At 41.3% G+C, this 17,614-nt stretch overlaps 1 protein-coding gene across 5 annotated transcripts in view; it reads left to right on the plus strand.

Moving 5' to 3' along the window:
* The window catches only part of LOC310910260 (mucin-5B), a 45,619-nt gene extending 30,215 nt beyond the window's left edge, over positions 1 to 15,404 (plus strand). For all 5 annotated transcript variants that reach the window (XM_083862739.1, XM_083862736.1, XM_083862740.1 and 2 more), the window contains 20 exons: positions 674 to 739; positions 1,080 to 1,172; positions 1,813 to 2,054; positions 2,570 to 2,747; positions 3,041 to 3,291; positions 3,723 to 3,906; positions 4,418 to 4,610; positions 5,230 to 5,408; positions 5,870 to 5,939; positions 6,095 to 6,216; positions 6,580 to 6,611; positions 7,058 to 7,235; positions 7,838 to 7,942; positions 8,557 to 8,597; positions 9,162 to 9,284; positions 10,200 to 10,295; positions 11,753 to 11,881; positions 12,767 to 12,806; positions 13,485 to 13,608; positions 14,163 to 15,404. In XM_083862739.1, coding sequence (XP_083718865.1) covers positions 674 to 739; positions 1,080 to 1,172; positions 1,813 to 2,054; positions 2,570 to 2,747; positions 3,041 to 3,291; positions 3,723 to 3,906; positions 4,418 to 4,610; positions 5,230 to 5,408; positions 5,870 to 5,939; positions 6,095 to 6,216; positions 6,580 to 6,611; positions 7,058 to 7,235; positions 7,838 to 7,942; positions 8,557 to 8,597; positions 9,162 to 9,284; positions 10,200 to 10,295; positions 11,753 to 11,881; positions 12,767 to 12,806; positions 13,485 to 13,608; positions 14,163 to 14,337 — 2,621 coding nt within the window. In that variant the 3' untranslated portion in view covers positions 14,338 to 15,404. The remainder of the gene's footprint in view (positions 1 to 673; positions 740 to 1,079; positions 1,173 to 1,812; positions 2,055 to 2,569; positions 2,748 to 3,040; positions 3,292 to 3,722; positions 3,907 to 4,417; positions 4,611 to 5,229; positions 5,409 to 5,869; positions 5,940 to 6,094; positions 6,217 to 6,579; positions 6,612 to 7,057; positions 7,236 to 7,837; positions 7,943 to 8,556; positions 8,598 to 9,161; positions 9,285 to 10,199; positions 10,296 to 11,752; positions 11,882 to 12,766; positions 12,807 to 13,484; positions 13,609 to 14,162) is intronic.
* The last annotated feature ends 2,210 nt before the right edge of the window (positions 15,405 to 17,614 follow it).

Genomic DNA, 17,614 nt, shown 5'->3' on the forward strand with positions numbered 1-17,614 from the left:
TGTGGTAAGGACCAAAAGTGTAATTTTTATAGATTCTTGCTGACCTTACTGTCAGTGAGGTTAAGAGAGAATAGAAAGATTCAGTGATTTTTAATTACAACTTCTACAATAAGTTTAAACATATCACAGTTGAAACTCTGATGTTGTCAGTCTCAATATTTCATACTTCTACATCTTGTTCTTCTCCGTCTTATCATCTATAACACACTACAGTTTTTATTGTACTGTATTCTGCCGTGGAATAAGTGAATCTCATATGGGCCACTGGAATATGAAAATAAAACTTCATGGCAGTTAACTCCTATTCAAAAGGGATTTTCCAGAGTGAATGGAATGTGAAAACGCAGAAAATAGGAAGCAAAAAGAAGATAAGGAAAAGTGGGAATTTTGCCACATGATTACGACAAATAAGAATAAATGGCTAATAATATTTGTATTATCCTGGTAACAAATTATACAAGGCCAACAAAGAAAATTAAGTTAGCTTGTCTACTCATGCGAGTGGAAGAGCTAAATACTTGATGGTGAGCCTGTGTGTTTGGTATTTACTGAAAATATTAACAAGTGGAATAAGGACAGTGGAGTAATACTTAGAAAAGGAGGGATTATTGAAAGCACACTATAGATGGCAGAGTAAAATGTCTACATGATCTGTCTCTGTTTAAACCAACAGTTCCTTTGAAAGAAAGCACTAAATATCCAAATGGAGTGCCACTGGAAATCACCTCTCCAAAGTCAGGTGAAGTACTGCAGGACAAAAACATTGAACTGGAAAGAATAAATGACAGAAGAAGAGGCATTCATTGTATTCCATATAGGAAAAAAAAAAAATAGAAGAGAGAGGGGGTGTGTGTACTATTACAGCACTATCCGGTGTAATAGAGAGTGTTTATAAATACAGAGGATGGTTTCAGTGCGGACATGTACAGAATGTAGTGGGAGTAAAAAGGTGGGTTTTTTGGTTTTGGGGGTTTTTTTGTTGTTTTTTTTTTGTGGTTGTAGTAAATGTAGGAGATGTCTTACGGCTTGAAGGTAGAATAGTAGAGGATTTAAATACTAATTTATTTGATTTCCTACAGAACCACGGAGGAAATATGTAACATCTGCACCTCCCTCATCAAAGGTAGCCACTCCCTGCTTCTGCAATGACAATGGACAATTGCTAAAAATGGGTGAGAAACCATGCAATTTTTTTCTGCACCACTGACATGGAAAGATGTACTGATAGATAAAAGTGCTTCAGCAAGTGCTCATTCTGCCTGTCACAGTTAGACATTACCAGAAGTTGTTAACATCTTTGAACTATAGCTAATACCTTCAGAACTACAGCTCTCTCATATCCAAAAACTTTGTTCCAGTTTGAATACACCTGGTGTAAGGAAACTTATAGCAGTGGCTGATGTCAGCAGAGCCCTGAATCCCAAACTGCTGAACATGACCTTGTAACTCACAGTAATATTCCAAAAGCAGGGGAGGAAAGACTCTTCTTCATCTGTTAGTAGCTCCTGCTTCACTGACCTCCTGGTGTTTGTGAAGAGCAGAAGCACTCAGTGGTGTACTCAATATTGTCTCTTCTTGTACTCATTTTCAATTCCTTCCAATGTACTTAAGAGCAGAATTTCACATTAGGCCTTGTGGCCCCTCCCTCAGTCTTTGCCATTTGGATGAATTGCTGTCCAGTTCAGCCATTGAGTCAGCTGCAGATAGTCCCCCTGAGCTTGGCTACTGGGGACAGATAGTTAAATGTGGGGCTGAGAATGCAGCTGCTCTGAGAACAGGCCTCAGACTAACACTTGGGTTTTACCCTTGCAGGAGAAAACGTTTCTCTGCCAGTGAATGTAAATGATCGTTGTGCTTACTCTGTCTGCAATAAATCGTGTCAGATTGAATTAATTTGGGCAGAGTGTAAAACTGGTCATGCTGAGACCCTCAAGGTCTGTGATCCACATTCCGAAACCTGTCCACCAACACCTGCTCCTGGTGTAACAAACCAAGTTCCCGCTCCCACAAGGACTTCTGTGAGTGATTGTCTTGCACTCATTCCTCCCAGAAAGGTGAGACAGTTTGAATATGTGTTTCATCATTCATCATTCCACCATTCATGCATTGCCTGCAGCCAAGATTTGGTGTTCTCCTCTGATGCTGGTATCCAGCTCTACAGCTGGACTGTAGGTGTGGCTGAATGAGATGATGTAGAAGTATGCCAGAAACCACCACTGAAAGAATAAGTTGAAAATTTCCTGTTCACCTGAAACAGCTAACTGATTTTACGTGAGCAGAACCACCTGAGCTGAACAAAGACTACGAAGCCACACCTGGCAGTGTCCTACCATTAAAAGTGGTCAGGACACTAATATATACACCTAAAAAAGTAGATATCAAGGCTCTCTTGATTCCTATATGGTTTCATATTGTCTGGTTTCCAGAGCCAGAGTAGACACCAAATTTTGCCATGTTAGACAATTAACTGAGTGGAATATAGTTGTTGTGTGTGATTTTAAAGATTGTGTGACATTACTTCATTATTTGTCTCTCCTCCTTTTTATTTTTCTCCCCAATTAATCAATAGTTTAATGAAACATGGAGTTTTGGAAACTGTCATACTGCCACTTGCCTGGGAGACGGAAACAATATCAAATTGTCGGTCATGACTTGCCCACCTCAGCAACTGAAACTCTGTGTCAATGGCTTCCCGTTCACAAAACACTCGGATGAAACTGGTTGCTGTGAAATCTCTGAGTGTCAGTGTAAGTGGCAGGAGAATTCCTGAAATTATGTTCTGTTCAGCTGGGCCTCAAAAAATAAAAGTCTATCTGGTCAACATCTATATTATGTTCATATCAATTCAGTAGGATACAATGGAACAGAAATCCCACCTGAAAATTTTGGCTGTTGAAAGCAAATGTCCTTACTAGAGGAATTTTTCTTTATCAAACTCGACATTTTGTCTCTGACTGGAAGCAAGTAAAAAGGTTAAAACCAGCTTGTAGTTACAGGTAACTCAGAAGTTAAACTTGATGCCTGCTGTTCTGTCTTCTAGGTATTTGCAGTGGATGGGGAAATGAGCATTATGTGACTTTTGATGGAGCATATTACCATTTTAAACAAAACTGCACCTATGTCCTTGTGAAGTCAATTCATACTGACTCTCACAACTTCTGGATTCACATAGACAACTACTACTGTGCTGCCACTGGTGGAGCAATTTGCTCAATGTCCCTTATCATTTTTTACTCCAACTCTGTTGTTATTCTGACACAAGCAAGGGAACATGGAAAAGAAACAAACTTGGTAAAGTATTGTGTTTAAATGAATTCTCAAAATTATTTTGCTGTAGTTATATTACTGTACTGCCACATCTCCTGTCATGACAAAGGATTAAGCTTGTAAAATATGTAATGGGTAAAAATGCAATTATTTTGCTTCTTCTCTCTCTTTTTTGTTTTGTGTCAATAAAATCTGTATATTCTAAAAATCTAGGAAATAATCATAACTGTAAATTGTGGGTTTTGTCCTGATATAAGTATTCAAATACAAATTGCAACATATTAAACAGGAATATTAGACAACTGCTTAAATGACTGCCTTTGACAGACACCATTTGGTGCAACTAAGATAAAATTAACTGCTGTGAATGCTGCTCTGCTTTCCAGTTGCACTAATCATATACCTTACTCAATGAAAGACTGTCCATAAAAGCCTTTTGTTTCTTTTCTTTTTAGATTTTGTTTGATGATAAGAAAGTTGTTCCAGACATTTTTAAGAATGGTATCAGGATAACCAGTTCTGGCCTTTATGCCATAATTGAAATACCTGAATTAGAGGTTTACATCTCCTATAGTCGACTTGCATTTTACATAAAACTCCCTTTCAGCAAGTTTTATAACAATACCATGGGACTCTGTGGTGAGTGTCCTCATCAGTGGACAAAAAATAATACTCTGAATTTTTCCTCCTTCTATCTCTCATTCCCTTGTAAAATCTCTAAATGCTTGCAACTCACAAATGTTAATAAATTTATTTAATGGATAGACATTGTCAGGAAATGCAGTTTTAAGTCATATCCTTTCATTCCATTCACAATCTATTAGGGGATGTAGATAGAACTTTTCTAGGCCCTTCCTTTTCATCACATCTACTTCATATAGGAATGTAGGAAAGGTGGAGAGTCCTGTGCCATTTCAATTATTCTGGCCACCAGGAGAAATGTATCAACCAACACATCAATTCTGGTTTTCATGAGTAGTGGAACACTGTTTTTTTGAGCCTTCTCTTCCTAGAAACAGTTTATGTGAATTTATCCAGGACTCTACATGTTGTTCCCTTCACACAAGGAGAATTTCCCCCCAGATTTTCTCTAAAAGCAGCTTCATCAGCATCAACTGTTCTTGAACTGTCATTTTTATACTGCTACCAGGTACCTGTACCAACCAGAAGTCTGATGATGCTATGAAGAGGAATGGTGAGGTTGTCAAGTCCTTCAAAGAAATGGCATTAGATTGGAAAGTCCCATATCCTACCAACAGATACTGTAATCCTGGTGTCTCACGACCATCGAAGATTGAGTATCATCAGCATTGTGCGCCTTCTAATCTGTGTAAAATCATCTGGTAAGACAACTCCCAGAAGTATCAGAAAAATAAGCCCACAAGGTAATTTCATTCTTCACTAAATGGCTTGGGTGAACTGGTTCTAGCACATGAAGAAAATACAAAGTCTTGCAGACCCTGTGAAACTCAGCAGTGAACTGTGTGTGTTCTTGAGCTTGGCAGATATTTTTCAACTGCATCAGCAAAATCAATCCTCTCTTAATAGTGTCTGCTGCTTGGCACTCCCTCTGCCTGTCAGATCTGGAGAGGCCAAGTGGGAACTGGCTATAATTCAGTATCTGAAAGCTCTGAACGATATGAAACACAGCCAGAATATAGTAAGCAAATACATGTGTCTGTTTTTAAAATAATTTTGCGGTTTAAAGCAGCATTTTCAAACATGCTAGCATAAAACCGTCAACATATAGACTTATAGCTATGAGCTGTGCAGGAGCCTAATAAAACATAATATTGTTTTCTTTCAGAGCATTGTAAAGAATGGCAGGTAAATGGCAGGTAAAAAAAATGTGGGGGTGTACCGCCTGTGAGAACAATTAGTAGCTGTACCTTGAGGCTCTGCCTGGGGCAGGGGGGATGGTTTGGCTCTGGGTCGAATTCTTTTTCTCCTTGCTTTGTGAAGGACCCTGACGGAGTGCCACGGCGTGGTGCCCCCCCAGCCCTACTACGAGGCGTGTGTGGCCAGCGGGTGCTCGCAGGAGCAGCCCAGCAGCGAGTGCCAGAGCATGCAGACCTACGCGGCGCTGTGCGGGCTCCACGGGGTCTGCGTGGACTGGAGGCGGCTGGCCAGCGGGCACTGCGGTGAGCCTGGGAATGGGCAGCCAGTTACGCCTGGAAAACACCCCCTGGGGTGAAGCGAGTCTGCTCTGCTCTGTCCTCCCCTGCTGCTCCGCACCTGAGAAAAAGCAGGAACAAACCAAAGAGGTTGTTCCAGTCCAGACCTGGCGCAAAAACAAGGGGGAGCCAGGCCCGCAGCGTGTGCGTTCCCCGCAGCTTGGGCACTAGATGGCAACACGCCGCTTCTCTGCGGGGTTTGCCCTGCTCGGGCCCCCCATGAATCAGGGCGAGCACTGCTGGTCCTGTGGCTTGCCCCTTGCTGGCCCCATGGGCCGCTCTTGCTGCAGCTTCAGGGACCCCCTTGCCGGGCTGTGCTGTGCAGACCCAGGGAGCTGCTGCCTGGGCGCTTTGTCCCTTCGTGTCCCTGCACCGGAGGGTACACGTGGGTCTGGGATTTTTAACTTGTGTGTTGTATTGCTCCACAGAGGCCAGCTGTCCTCAGGATCAGGTGTACAAGCCATGCGGGGAAGCAAAAAGAAACACTTGCTTCAGCAGGTGGGTCATTTCCTACACGCCGTTTTTCAAGTCCATAATGTGGAAATTGCCGGGGAAGTTTGAGGTTTCACATTCCCTTGGGATTTAGGTGTCTTGATTGCCCTGGCCTACGTTTTTGCCTCTCGTTCATTCTCATTTATATTTTGGTTGTGCAGAGGAGCCGTTATGGACACCCTTCCCTCCCCAAATAGCACATCAGTGTTTGTTGAAGGATGCTACTGTCCTGATGGAAAAATGCTGCTGAATGATCATGATGGCGTTTGTGTGTCTGTTTGTGGTAAGAAATGGTATAAGTGGTGCTATGGGTAAGAGCCTGACTAGAAGTGCACATTAAGGGCGTTGTTTTGGGTACAGAGGAAATGGGGGAGACCTTGTTACTGACCCTTTCTGGTGAGGCTGGAAGATTCCAGATTGAGAGTTTCTGCCTGCTCTTATATGCAAAACGTGCAACTTTCAAAAGAACAAAGACTATGTTTAAGATGTTTTTGTGTTTACAACCTGTGACTCTGCACTCTACATTTCTATTTCTCCTTGTGGCTGTTCCTCAGATTTCAGTACCTTCCTTCTGTTCCTGTTTTTCTGCTTCTGTTGTTTTCTCTGATTGAGTTACCTTGAAAGTAACATCTAATTCATTTTATAGGTTGCACTGCACAAGATGGGTCAGTGAAAAAGGTAAGAGAAAGGAAAATACTGTCTTTAAAGTTTATTTGTGTTCTGTGACCGTCTGCAAAAATGACTGCATAAGTTGTTTCTTTTAATTCTAAGCTTAAAAAACAGTGAGCTGCAATGACAGTGGGGACAAAACCAGAAGATTTCATTAACTCCAGAACTTGTTTTATCACTTGAGGTACAGAAAGAGAAGGTGAAGTTTGTAGGAATCAGTTTCCTGGTAGAATTGTCAGGCTTTCCTCTTGGAAACACATAAACCTGCAAAGGAAGGTGGCAAATACTGGCATTTTATCTTACTGTTCTCTTCTTCTCCCTCTGGGATTTGAACTGCAATTTTCCTACACAATAAATTAGGCCAACTCAGTCCTACACTGGCTTGCAGCAGGCATTCATTGATATAATGCTTCCAGGTTTTGCTCTCTGAGCCGCTATCTCTCTTGTTTTTATAGCCTAGAGAGGCTTGGGAACATGACTGTCAATACTGTACTTGTGATGAAGCGACCTTGAACATCTCTTGCTTACCCCGCCCTTGTGCTAAATCTCCACCGATCAACTGCACAAAACAAGGTTTTGTACGCAAAATAAAACCTCGTCTGGAGGACCCCTGCTGCACAGAGACAGTCTGTGGTGAGTAGATCCTTCACATGCCATAATGTGGCATCATTTGCCTTCGTCACTAATCCTAAAGTGAGATGTGGTGCCCCACAGGTAGCAGATTCAAATATGCACACTGGAGTGGTCATTTCTTCCATCTACATGCCAGGAGCTCTTGCTAGCAGAAAAGAACTCCTCTAGTCCAGCTTGTACTCTAAATTAGTGCCTTGACCTGACAGATATTTACACTGGAAAATCCCCTGTGGATCATTGGGAGCAGCAGGTGCTCCACAGGATCCTCTGGCTCTACTCCTGAGATGAGAGGGTGATCCTTCCACAGAGATTCACTCAGTAGGGGAGGATGTGTTCATCTTCCAGGCTTTCCTAAGGCTTCCTGTGGAGGTTCATGATATATGTTTGCCCTCAGCTTTGCATTTGCACCCTCCCAGTCCCAAATGCCCACCACAGCATAGGAGTAGCCTGCTCCTAAACTAGGCCATCCCCAGTATCTATACCAAAATGCAGGACAGAGGATCCTAGCAATGGTAATAGGGTGTTTCTTTTTAAGCTCTGTCTGCAAGTAACACTGCTGGATGGGATGCTTTGGCTTACTTTGTCTCTGCTGTCTGTTGCAGAATGTGATATAAAAACCTGCATTATCAACAAAACAGCATGTGACTTAGGTTTCCAGCCAGTGGTTGCTATGTCTGAGGATGGTTGCTGCCCTGTCTTCTCCTGTAGTAAGTACCTCATTTTTAAGGTGTTTTATTTATTCCTTGAAGTATTTGATTTTTCAAATGAGTTAACATCATGGCAGGAGCTTCTTCCTTTCTCTCACAGCCTTTAAAATTGGGCTATTTTTTTTTCTCTCCCTTCTTTGAGTTAGAATAACTGGTTCTCTATATCCAGTATTCAGGGAATGTAAGCTATTGACCACATACTGAATAATGGTTAAACTGAGCCCATCTACAAGCTCAGTTGCCAAATTATATTTCCAGATTCAGACACATAGGCCCATTAGCTTTGTTACCAGCATGGTGGTTAACAATAAAGAAAAGGTCAAGTAATTTCAAGTATTGGTAAAAAAAAACAACACATGGCAAATAGATTTAACCTTACAGAAAATACCAGGGTAGAGAATTATCCCCACTTGATACATAACATCTAAGCAGGTGCTGCATGTGGGCTTCTGAATACCAACTAGTACCATGCAGTCTTTGCTTTTTGTCCCCTCTTTTGTGGGCTATTAAGTTCAGCTCTTCTATTTGATTTCTCTGAATCACTCACAATTCAGAGATGAGTACAGTAACTGCATCATTCCTAGCACAACCTTTTCATTTTTTTTCCCTTACAGTACCAAAAGGTGTATGTGTTTCTGAAGGAGTTGAATTTAAGGTAGGTCTTCTTTCAGACACTTCATCCTCTGAGTTAATGTTGCCTCAGTCAGAACTATCTGAAATTCTTGTTTTCAACGCTCATACAAAAAGCAGGATTAGAATGGCCTGTAATTTTTCTTTGTCAGTAGTGTCCCTCCCAACCCCAAGCAATCTGTGATTCTGGGATAGGTTACTGAATAGGTAATGCTAGAGATCAGTAACTTGCTTACTAAAAGAGATCTTTGCTATGCTTTAGAGTCAATGGGTCAGAATAGTGATTGAACACAAACTTTAAATCACATTGAATGTTGTAAGATTATTGCTTGGTCAAACTGACCAAAAATAGATGCTTGCAATTTATGACCACTCATTTAACATCATTGATATACCTGGGAGTGTCAGCCTTGTGTTCATTTTGTGATACCAATGGTGAGGTTTTAGGAATCTGGATGTATATTAATTTCAGGAAAGTCTTCTAAAAATAAACCTCATTAGTATTAGTTTTTTCTATAGGCCAGTGGGATGTTTATTCCATAACCTTATGAATTCTTGTTGTGGTTTTCTCTCTCCCCTGTATTTCCAGCCAGGGGCAATGGTGCCTAAAAGCTCTTGTGAGAACTGTGTGTGCACAGATGAGCAGGATCCTGTGACACAGACCAACCGCATTCAGTGCCTTCCAGTGCAATGCCAAACCACCTGTCAGCAGGTCAGCACCTCCTCAACCTCAATGGCTGTTGAGTTCAAACAGGGACAGTGTAACTGCTTTATCTGTGCAACACAGCAGGATGGACTCTTCTATTACTTGTTTTGTAAAGTCGTTTTTAGGGTGCTGGTTATTTTTGCCCCAGCAGATTTAAGAGGTCACCCTTGGAAAGGTGCCCTGAGGGGAAATGATTGCAAACCTGTTAAAGTCTGACTGCTGAAAGATGTTTGTACCATTCTGTTGATGTTGTCCATTGTCAGCTCATAAATGAAGATTGTGAAGAAACAGTGGTTTATATGTTTCCAGACACTTTCACTTGTGGGCAGGGAATACTCAGTTACTTCTCAGTACTTGTGAGAATCAGCACTCAAGTTGTTCAATCTGTTATGGAATATAAGCAGGGTAGTTGATTTTCCATTCATGCCCAGATAAGGACAGATGCACCACCAATGTTAAAAATGGACAAAAGCTTTCATTACACTTTTTCCTGAAGCCAGCCACGCCCACCACCCCAGAAGACCAATGGATACCTAAAACACAGGGGAGAAAATCTTCACATGTCTGACAGCAATAGTTCTTGTAGATAATTATATCAGACTAAGCAGGGGTGGCAGATTGTGCAAGTAATTATGCGCTAAATTAATTTATTTGACATCTTTTGTGTTTTAATCTGAAGATAAGACTAGCCAATGACAGGGTCTTCATGGCAACTGAAGTACCCAGAAGTCAGTAAGGCAGAAAAATTACCAGCTTTGATTGCCAGGCTTAATGTGGTTCCAACAAGTTTCAAAAGACTACAAAATTGAAATGGGAAGGTTGGCTCATTTCCTCTGCCATCTTCAGTGTAGCTTTGATCCAAAGATGCTTCAGCAACAAGACATGGGTAAACATGGGTAAATGGAATCTTTATTCCCACAGGGTTTTCGCTATGTGGAAGAGAAGGGTCAATGCTGTAGCCAGTGCCAGCAAGTGGCATGTGTGGCGAATTTTCCATTTGGCAATGTGACCATTGAGGTGAGCGCTCCCTTGCTCTGCACACAAGGCTGAATTATCAAAAAAAGCTCAGCATTTTTTCAAACAGTGTTATGCATTTCAAGGCTGGGAGGGCCTCTAGGAGATGTAAAAATGTCTGTGTTTCCAAAGTGAATGTAGATGTTTATGTAGCTGTTCCCTGCTGTGTGCATCTCGCAGGCACTACCATGTTGACAATTATATTCTCTGGCAGGAATGGAAATCATGTTACCTCCACTTCTCTCTTGACATGAAATAGCAAAAATGAATTTGGAAGGGATGGTGACATGGTGTAATACTGCTCTTGCAGAGATATGTGTTCTGGCTTCACATCACACTGCTCCCATCTGAAGCAGTTTCATTATCTTGCCCTGGAGATACAGGGATACAGTGTGAGCAAGCTGATATAGCTGTGCTGCCACTGGTTCTGAATTTGCTGAGGCAGAAATCAAGTGACACAGCTGCTGTAGTGTTCTGTGACTTGGTAACACACAGAGATAATACATCATGTCTTGCAAATGTAGCATTGTGTAGGCACGAGCTGAGCCTTTAAAGGATGGGCCTGATGATCTTGGAGGTCTTTTCCACCCTTAATGATATTATGATGTCATGATTCTAGCTCTTTGGTTTTATTACAGCCTGATACTCCTGTGTATCGTTAATGATGCTGTTTCAACCAGTGGCTTGTCTTACATGCTATTGCTTCTCTGACAGCTCTTATGTTCTACGTCTTTTCTATTTCATCCTTTTATTCCTTGATATTTTACCTTACAAGATAGATTTTTCTGTTCCAATATATAGTTTTTATCTCTGCATGAGGAGGCTTTGGAGTTATCCATTAATCTCTATTGCAAAGACTTTTTTCTTTTTCACTCTTTCTATCTATTAAAAAAAGAAAGCTGTTGAAATCCTTTGAAAGAGTTATTTTTCTTTTGTGTATATTTTAGTCCACAAACATTAACACACCTACCTTCTGGCATTTCTGTTAATACCTATATGCTCATTCTGGCATTCTTTCATTCTTTCCCCCAGGGAGGCAACAGAAGTGATTTTGCATAGACTGGTAGTGGGCGAGCTTGGTACATAATTAGTAGATGTGAGTTGCAGACATCTCAGCCCTTTCAGAGTGATATGAGCAACTGAGCAATCCAGTCTCTGCTGGTTCATTAACTTTATTACTGTTTCAGTTTTTCAATTTTATTGCTATACTCCATTGGCCTGTTTTTTGGTTGTTTATTTTTGTTTGTTTGTTTGTTTGGGGTTTTTTGGGGTTTGTGTGGTTTTGTTTGTTTGGTTTTGTTTGGGTTTTTTTTGTTTGTTTGGATTTTTTGGTTTTTTTGTGGTGGTTTTTTGTGGTGGTTTGTGTTTTTTTGTTTTCTTTTTAGGGGTTTTGTTGTGGGATTTTTTTGTTTGTTTGTTTGTTTAAATTTTTTATTTTTATTTTTTCCTGTTTTTATCAGGTTGGAAAGAGTTATAAAGATCCATATGACAACTGTACTCACTACACTTGCACTGAATCAGCAGGCCAGTTTTCCTTGACTAGTACAATAAAGGTCTGCCTACCATTTGAGGAAGCGAACTGTGTGCCAGTAAGTATTTTACAGCCAGAAAAAGACTTCTGTAATGAGCCCTGATGCTGGCCTGGGAGTTATATTTGCTGTTTTGAATTAATATTTCTTGATCTTTCTCATATGATCATCCTTGTTTGAAGGAAATGTGCTTTTCCAGCTCTTGGACCAGTGGAAATAAAGCAAAAATATTTGCAGACAAACCCACACAATTTACATTGTTGTGGAATAAGCACTAGAACTTGAAGGAAAAGGATATTGGAGCAGTAGCAAGGAGGCATTTTGCATCACTTGAGAAGCGTCAGTGTTATAAAATGCAATTAAACAAGTGGTAACTCACCATGGATCCTTGGAGGACTGATGAACAAAGTGTCTTCTGATATGTGGTTTACCATGAAGTGAGGAAGCAGAACATGAATGAGCAAGGGTAACATTCATACCTGGGCTTTCAGCTATTGATGGTTTCCAGAAACTTTCAGAAGCATTTTGGGACTTCACAGCAGATTAAAGCAGAGACTAGGACAGCCATGTACTTGAATTAGCTCTGGGGTAGGCTCTGTCCAGGTCAGGCTGTTCAATTCCAGGGTCAGCTGTCGTTCTCTGGGGCTGGGGTTTTTATGCCACCTTCAATAGGACCTAAATAAGATCAGGCATGTGTTACAGGGCACGTAACCTGGCTTGTGAGAGGATATACAGTTCTAAGAAAATTCACTCTCCTCCTTGCTGGATGATTTGTTTTGGTTTGGGTTTGTTAAGCAGCTTTATATATAATTGGTGCACAAATAGGTCTGATGATGAATTTGTGTGGATTAGAGATGAGGGACTCTAACTGAACTCTCATCATGGCTACTGTCTGCTTAGCACTACATGCATCTGAATTGACTGTTCTGGTTACTTTCAATACAGGGGACAGTTGAGGTGTCGTCAGATGGCTGTTGTAAGACATGTGAGTGCATTAGATCTGCTTCTTTATTCCAATACTCTTTGGTCCTTCCCTGCTTGTAGCCCTGCATGCACTGAGAGCCTGCACATTCCACAGACTGAAAGACAGTTTACAGCAGCATAACTGTTCTGTACCTCACAGCCAAGACTAAAAATCTGCCTCGTTCTTCCAATGGGAACACTAAAATTTTTTTATCTCCTTTTCTGTGTTTTTAAATAACTGAAATACTGTTAGTTTGAACTATACTCCTGATTAAAAAAAAAAAAACAACAAACTTGTAGGAAATATTCTCTCTGTTCTTGCATCTGCAAATTGCATAGAAATGAAGTTTTGGGGTTGTTTTTCTGTAGCATCTGCTCAGAAATACTAAGTAATTGTAGAGCTACAAATGTAATTTATAGCAATTTTAGAAAAACCTAAATCCTTCATATCCCCTTTAGGTCTTGATTCAACAGTGTCTTTGCATGCTAAAGCTAGTCCACAAATGGAAAAGTACATTGACCAGTGGGGAGTCATTTTGTTGAATAATGCCTCTTTGCCCTCACATTTGTGGTTTTGGTTGTGCATTTGAACTGTGAGAAATTTTACTAGGATGAACTGTCCTTGATTTACTAGCAGATACCTTTCAAAGCATTTGTTCCCCAGTCTGAAGAAGCCTAACAGAAGTATTCTTCTGCCCAGGTATTGACCTACCACACAAATGCAAACGCAACGTGAAGGAGCAGTACATCGTGCATGGCAAGTGCAAGTCAGCTGCTCCTGTCCCAGTGCCCTTTTGTGAAGGGATGTGCAGTACCTACTCTGTGTAAGTAGGAAGCCTTTCTCTGTCCTCCTCTGTGGCTTGTCTTCCTGGGTTCTTGTCACCAGTGGGCTGCAGCTGTTTGTCCCCTTGCTGCTGTTTGAAAGGACCCGGTTGGGAGACTGGGTGTGCAGAAGAGCAGTCATTAGCAATGGATTCAGTGTGATAGAGTGCCTTATCTTAGTCAGGAAAATAGATCCCTTGAGAAAGATGTCAGCTAAATTTATTAAACATGCCCTTTAAAACATGTCCTTGTACAGTTTTTAAACAGCTCTAGGAGGTTTTCCTGCCTTTTGTTCTCTGCATGAATTGCTCCTTTCTGACTTGCTAGAATGAGCCTAATCCAAAATCCGCTGAAGTTACTGGGATTTTCCCCACTGGTGTCAAAGGATCTGGCCATGCAAGGCCAATAGCATTCTGAGGAAAGGCTGTTACGAATAAGCAGAAAAATAGACAGGAAATTTGGTTCCTTAGTAGTATGTCCATTTGGAGCAGCAAATACGGGTGAGTTTGGGAAGACCACAGGCAGCAGACTGACATGAAAAATCTCATTTCTATAGGTATTCTTTTGAGGCCAATGAAATGGAACACAAATGCACTTGCTGCCATGAAAAAAGAAGTCACAAAGCAAAGGTGGAACTGGTTTGTTCGGACCATAAAACAGTCCAGTTCACCTATGTCTACGTAGATGAATGTGGATGTGTGGAAACAAAATGCCCAAAGAGGATAAAATGAGTATAAAGTAAAGGAAATACTTCATCTCCCATTTAATCCTTCCCTAGCAAGTGAGTAGTTTAGGAAACTGCTGTGAGTAACCTTCAAATGACCATAGTAGCGCTTTTTCTTTCTGGTATTATATGCAGTTATGGAAGTTAGCTAAGATTTTACTCGAGATGTTTGTAGAATAAACTGCATTTCAAAGAGGATTTGTTCTCCTGTTTCAGTGATGCTGCTAAAGGGGCAAAGTGGCTGATGTCTTTAATCCCACACCGATGTATAAATCAAAGTTACAAGACACTCTAGAGAAAACTGATGCCTTTCAAAAGTCCTGCCTGAAGAAATTGCATGTTTGTAAACCATAACCACATGTATCACTTCATTTCCCTTAGAAGGGAAACTACAATCACTTCCACAGCTGCAGTTCAGGCAGAGGCAGGACTTGGTTCAGGGGCACATTTCTGTTCTTCTTCCTAGTGGTCCCAAATCTACTTTGGCTGTGACCCTGGGTCACCAGAGGAAAGTTAAGGTGGTTTTATTCCTTCTTCACAGTGAGCACTATATCAGAAGTGTAAAACATAGACCTTATATATACACTACAAAATGAATATATTTACACCCTTATTGGGAGTCCTTATCTCACAGGGGAGATAAGGATTTGCCAACATCAAGCTCTGATCTGTGTGTCAGTTCAGTCTCACTGCTGGTTACATGACTATGATTTGTGTTACTAATAATTGACTCCCAGCTAGCATGCCCAGTGGTACTGGTGACAGTATTTCATGTGGACAGGGATCAAAATGATCCAACAATACCTTGAGAGTACACGAGGAAGGCAGATGGTTCTGTTATTTGAGCAATTTGTCTTTTGTGACCTGAAAGAGAACTGAAGACTATGACTTTCTTAATGTCCTGTACCCTGCTGTGGAGGCGTTTTGAAAATTGTTTTGCAGAGAATACTTTTGAACTGACCAAATTGATATGATATGCATTATACTTTAGCTTTCCATTTTTAAATGTTGCAGCTCTTGAGCCCCAAGGAATCTATAATTCGCTTCTTTTGCATAATAAATCCTTTCAGCAGATGTCAGGTTTCTTTGATGTGTACTGTTTTATCATGGTGTTACTGATCTTAAAATTGTGGGGATCCTTGATATTGCTTGATTGTAATTTACAGGAACCTCCAAATAATTCAGTTAACTGTCTGTGCAATGCAGCTCCTTTGGAAGGCACAATTGTTTGACTGAGGTTCATGTACAAATTTCACATTAGTCCAGAAAACAGTTTTTATTGATACAAATCAATCCCACAAATGTTTTTGCAATGCAAAGAACACCACCAAAATAAAGAACATTTCTTTCTTTCCTCCTTGCCTTTTCCTGAGGGGGAAGAGGTAATTCTTGAGTGCTTTTGTCATCAGAATAGTAAGCAGACTCTGTAAGCAGTCATATACACACTCATGCAAATCAACCCGCCAACCAGCCCTTCAAATCAATAATTGTCAGCAAGATGACTTAGCAGGAACAGGATCAGAAACCTTTCACATCTTTGCATTATCTTCAGTTGGGAGAAGGGAATAAACCATATCTAATCATACTAGCTGTCTTTAGATTTGTATTCCATTGTCTGTTTCAGTGATGATGACATTTTATACAGAAGCTGAAAATGACATTGATTTAAAGGCATGCTTTCTTGCTTATTTTTGGCATGCATTTTGCTTTTCAGGCAAGGGAAATGCTCAAACCAAAGGCATATTTCCATCTCCAGCATGCTTTTGATCATGTGAAATCTCACATACTCCTTCATTCCCAGTTACACCTGGCACTCCATTTACTCACTCAATCCAGCATCTAACTGGCCTGTGTGATACTACTTAGAGTCCTGGTGGCCAGGTTTTAAAGAGAACTCTTTGGTTCTCTGTTTGGTGGTACAGTCTTGCTTAGCTGCTAGCAAGATAAAGCCTTTTTAATGAGAATTTCAGCTTCTTGAGCTAAAAGACACTCAGTACATATTACAGAATCACAGAATATGCTGAGTTGGAAGGGACCCACAAGGATCATCGAATCCAACTCCTGGCCTTGCACAGGACACCCCAGAAGTCACACCATGTACCTGACAGCATTGTCCAAATTCTTCTTGAACTCTGCCAGGCTTGTGCTGTGACCACTTCCCTGAGGAGCCTGTTCCAGTGCCCAGCCACTCTCTGGGTGAAGAGAGTTTTTCTAATTTCCAACCTAAACCTGCCCTGATCCAACTTCAGGCCATTCCCTTGGGTTCTGTCACAGGTCAGAGAAGAACTCAGTGCCTGCACTTCTTCTTCCCCTCATGAGGAAGTTTTAACTGCAATGAGGTCTCTACTCAGTCTCCTCTTCTTCAGGCTGAACAGACCGAGTGACCTCAGCCCTTCCTCATACAGCTTCCCCTCAAGGCCCTTCACCATCTTTGTTGCCCTCCTTTGGACCCCCTCTAATAGTTTAATATCTTATATTGTGGTGACTGAAACTACACACAATACTCAAATGATCTCCCCTCTCATCACAAAACCAAAAATCAGGCTGGAGGCTGTTTGATAAAGATGCTGATAAGCTGGCCCTTCTTGCTCAGTACCTGTGCCTCTGCATGCAGCAGCAGCACTTCTGCTTGTACAGGGCAAGCTGGACTGCAACAAAAGTCTGTGTTGTCCTTTAGGCTGTTGCCACAAGCTCCCCACCAGAATGAGCAAAGTTAAACACAGGTGACTTTGCCTGAAAGAGCTCGATTTGACCATGATCCTGCTGCTGTGTGGTTGCTTCTCATGTCTGCAGGGTCAAGCCTTCATCTGTAGCCCAGGGCCATCTCTTCTGGTTACTGACTGGTCTCTGCCAGTCAAATGTTTCCCTGGCATAACTCAAGAAAAATCAGTGGCATGACTCCAGGTACTGTTTCTTCCTCTTGCGTGAATTCTTTACACCAGCACAAACTTCAATAGGTAACCCCAGGAGAACCAGTGCTCAGCTGAGCCAGCTGGGCCAGGGCTCAGCTGGTTTTAGCCTGTAGCCATTCTTTCCTTATCATGCGGGGATGGTACTCCCGACTTGCTGAACAGCTCTGAGCCAACACACCAGGAAGTACTGTCACGTATTGCTAAAATAAATATTTGTCAGAGATACTGCCTCGTGTCAGGTGAACAATTCCTAAGACACTTTATCATTTTACTGGTGTGTTCTGAGTCTGGGTTGCTGTTATAAGATGAACTCTGACTTGCCTATTGGTTTTAGGCCTGGAAAGTTCACAACACTATTTTGATGTAGTTTAG

The sequence above is a fragment of the Zosterops lateralis genome (assembly GCF_965231275.1).
Source record: "Zosterops lateralis genome assembly, chromosome: 6".
Classification (NCBI taxonomy): domain Eukaryota; kingdom Metazoa; phylum Chordata; class Aves; order Passeriformes; family Zosteropidae; genus Zosterops; species Zosterops lateralis.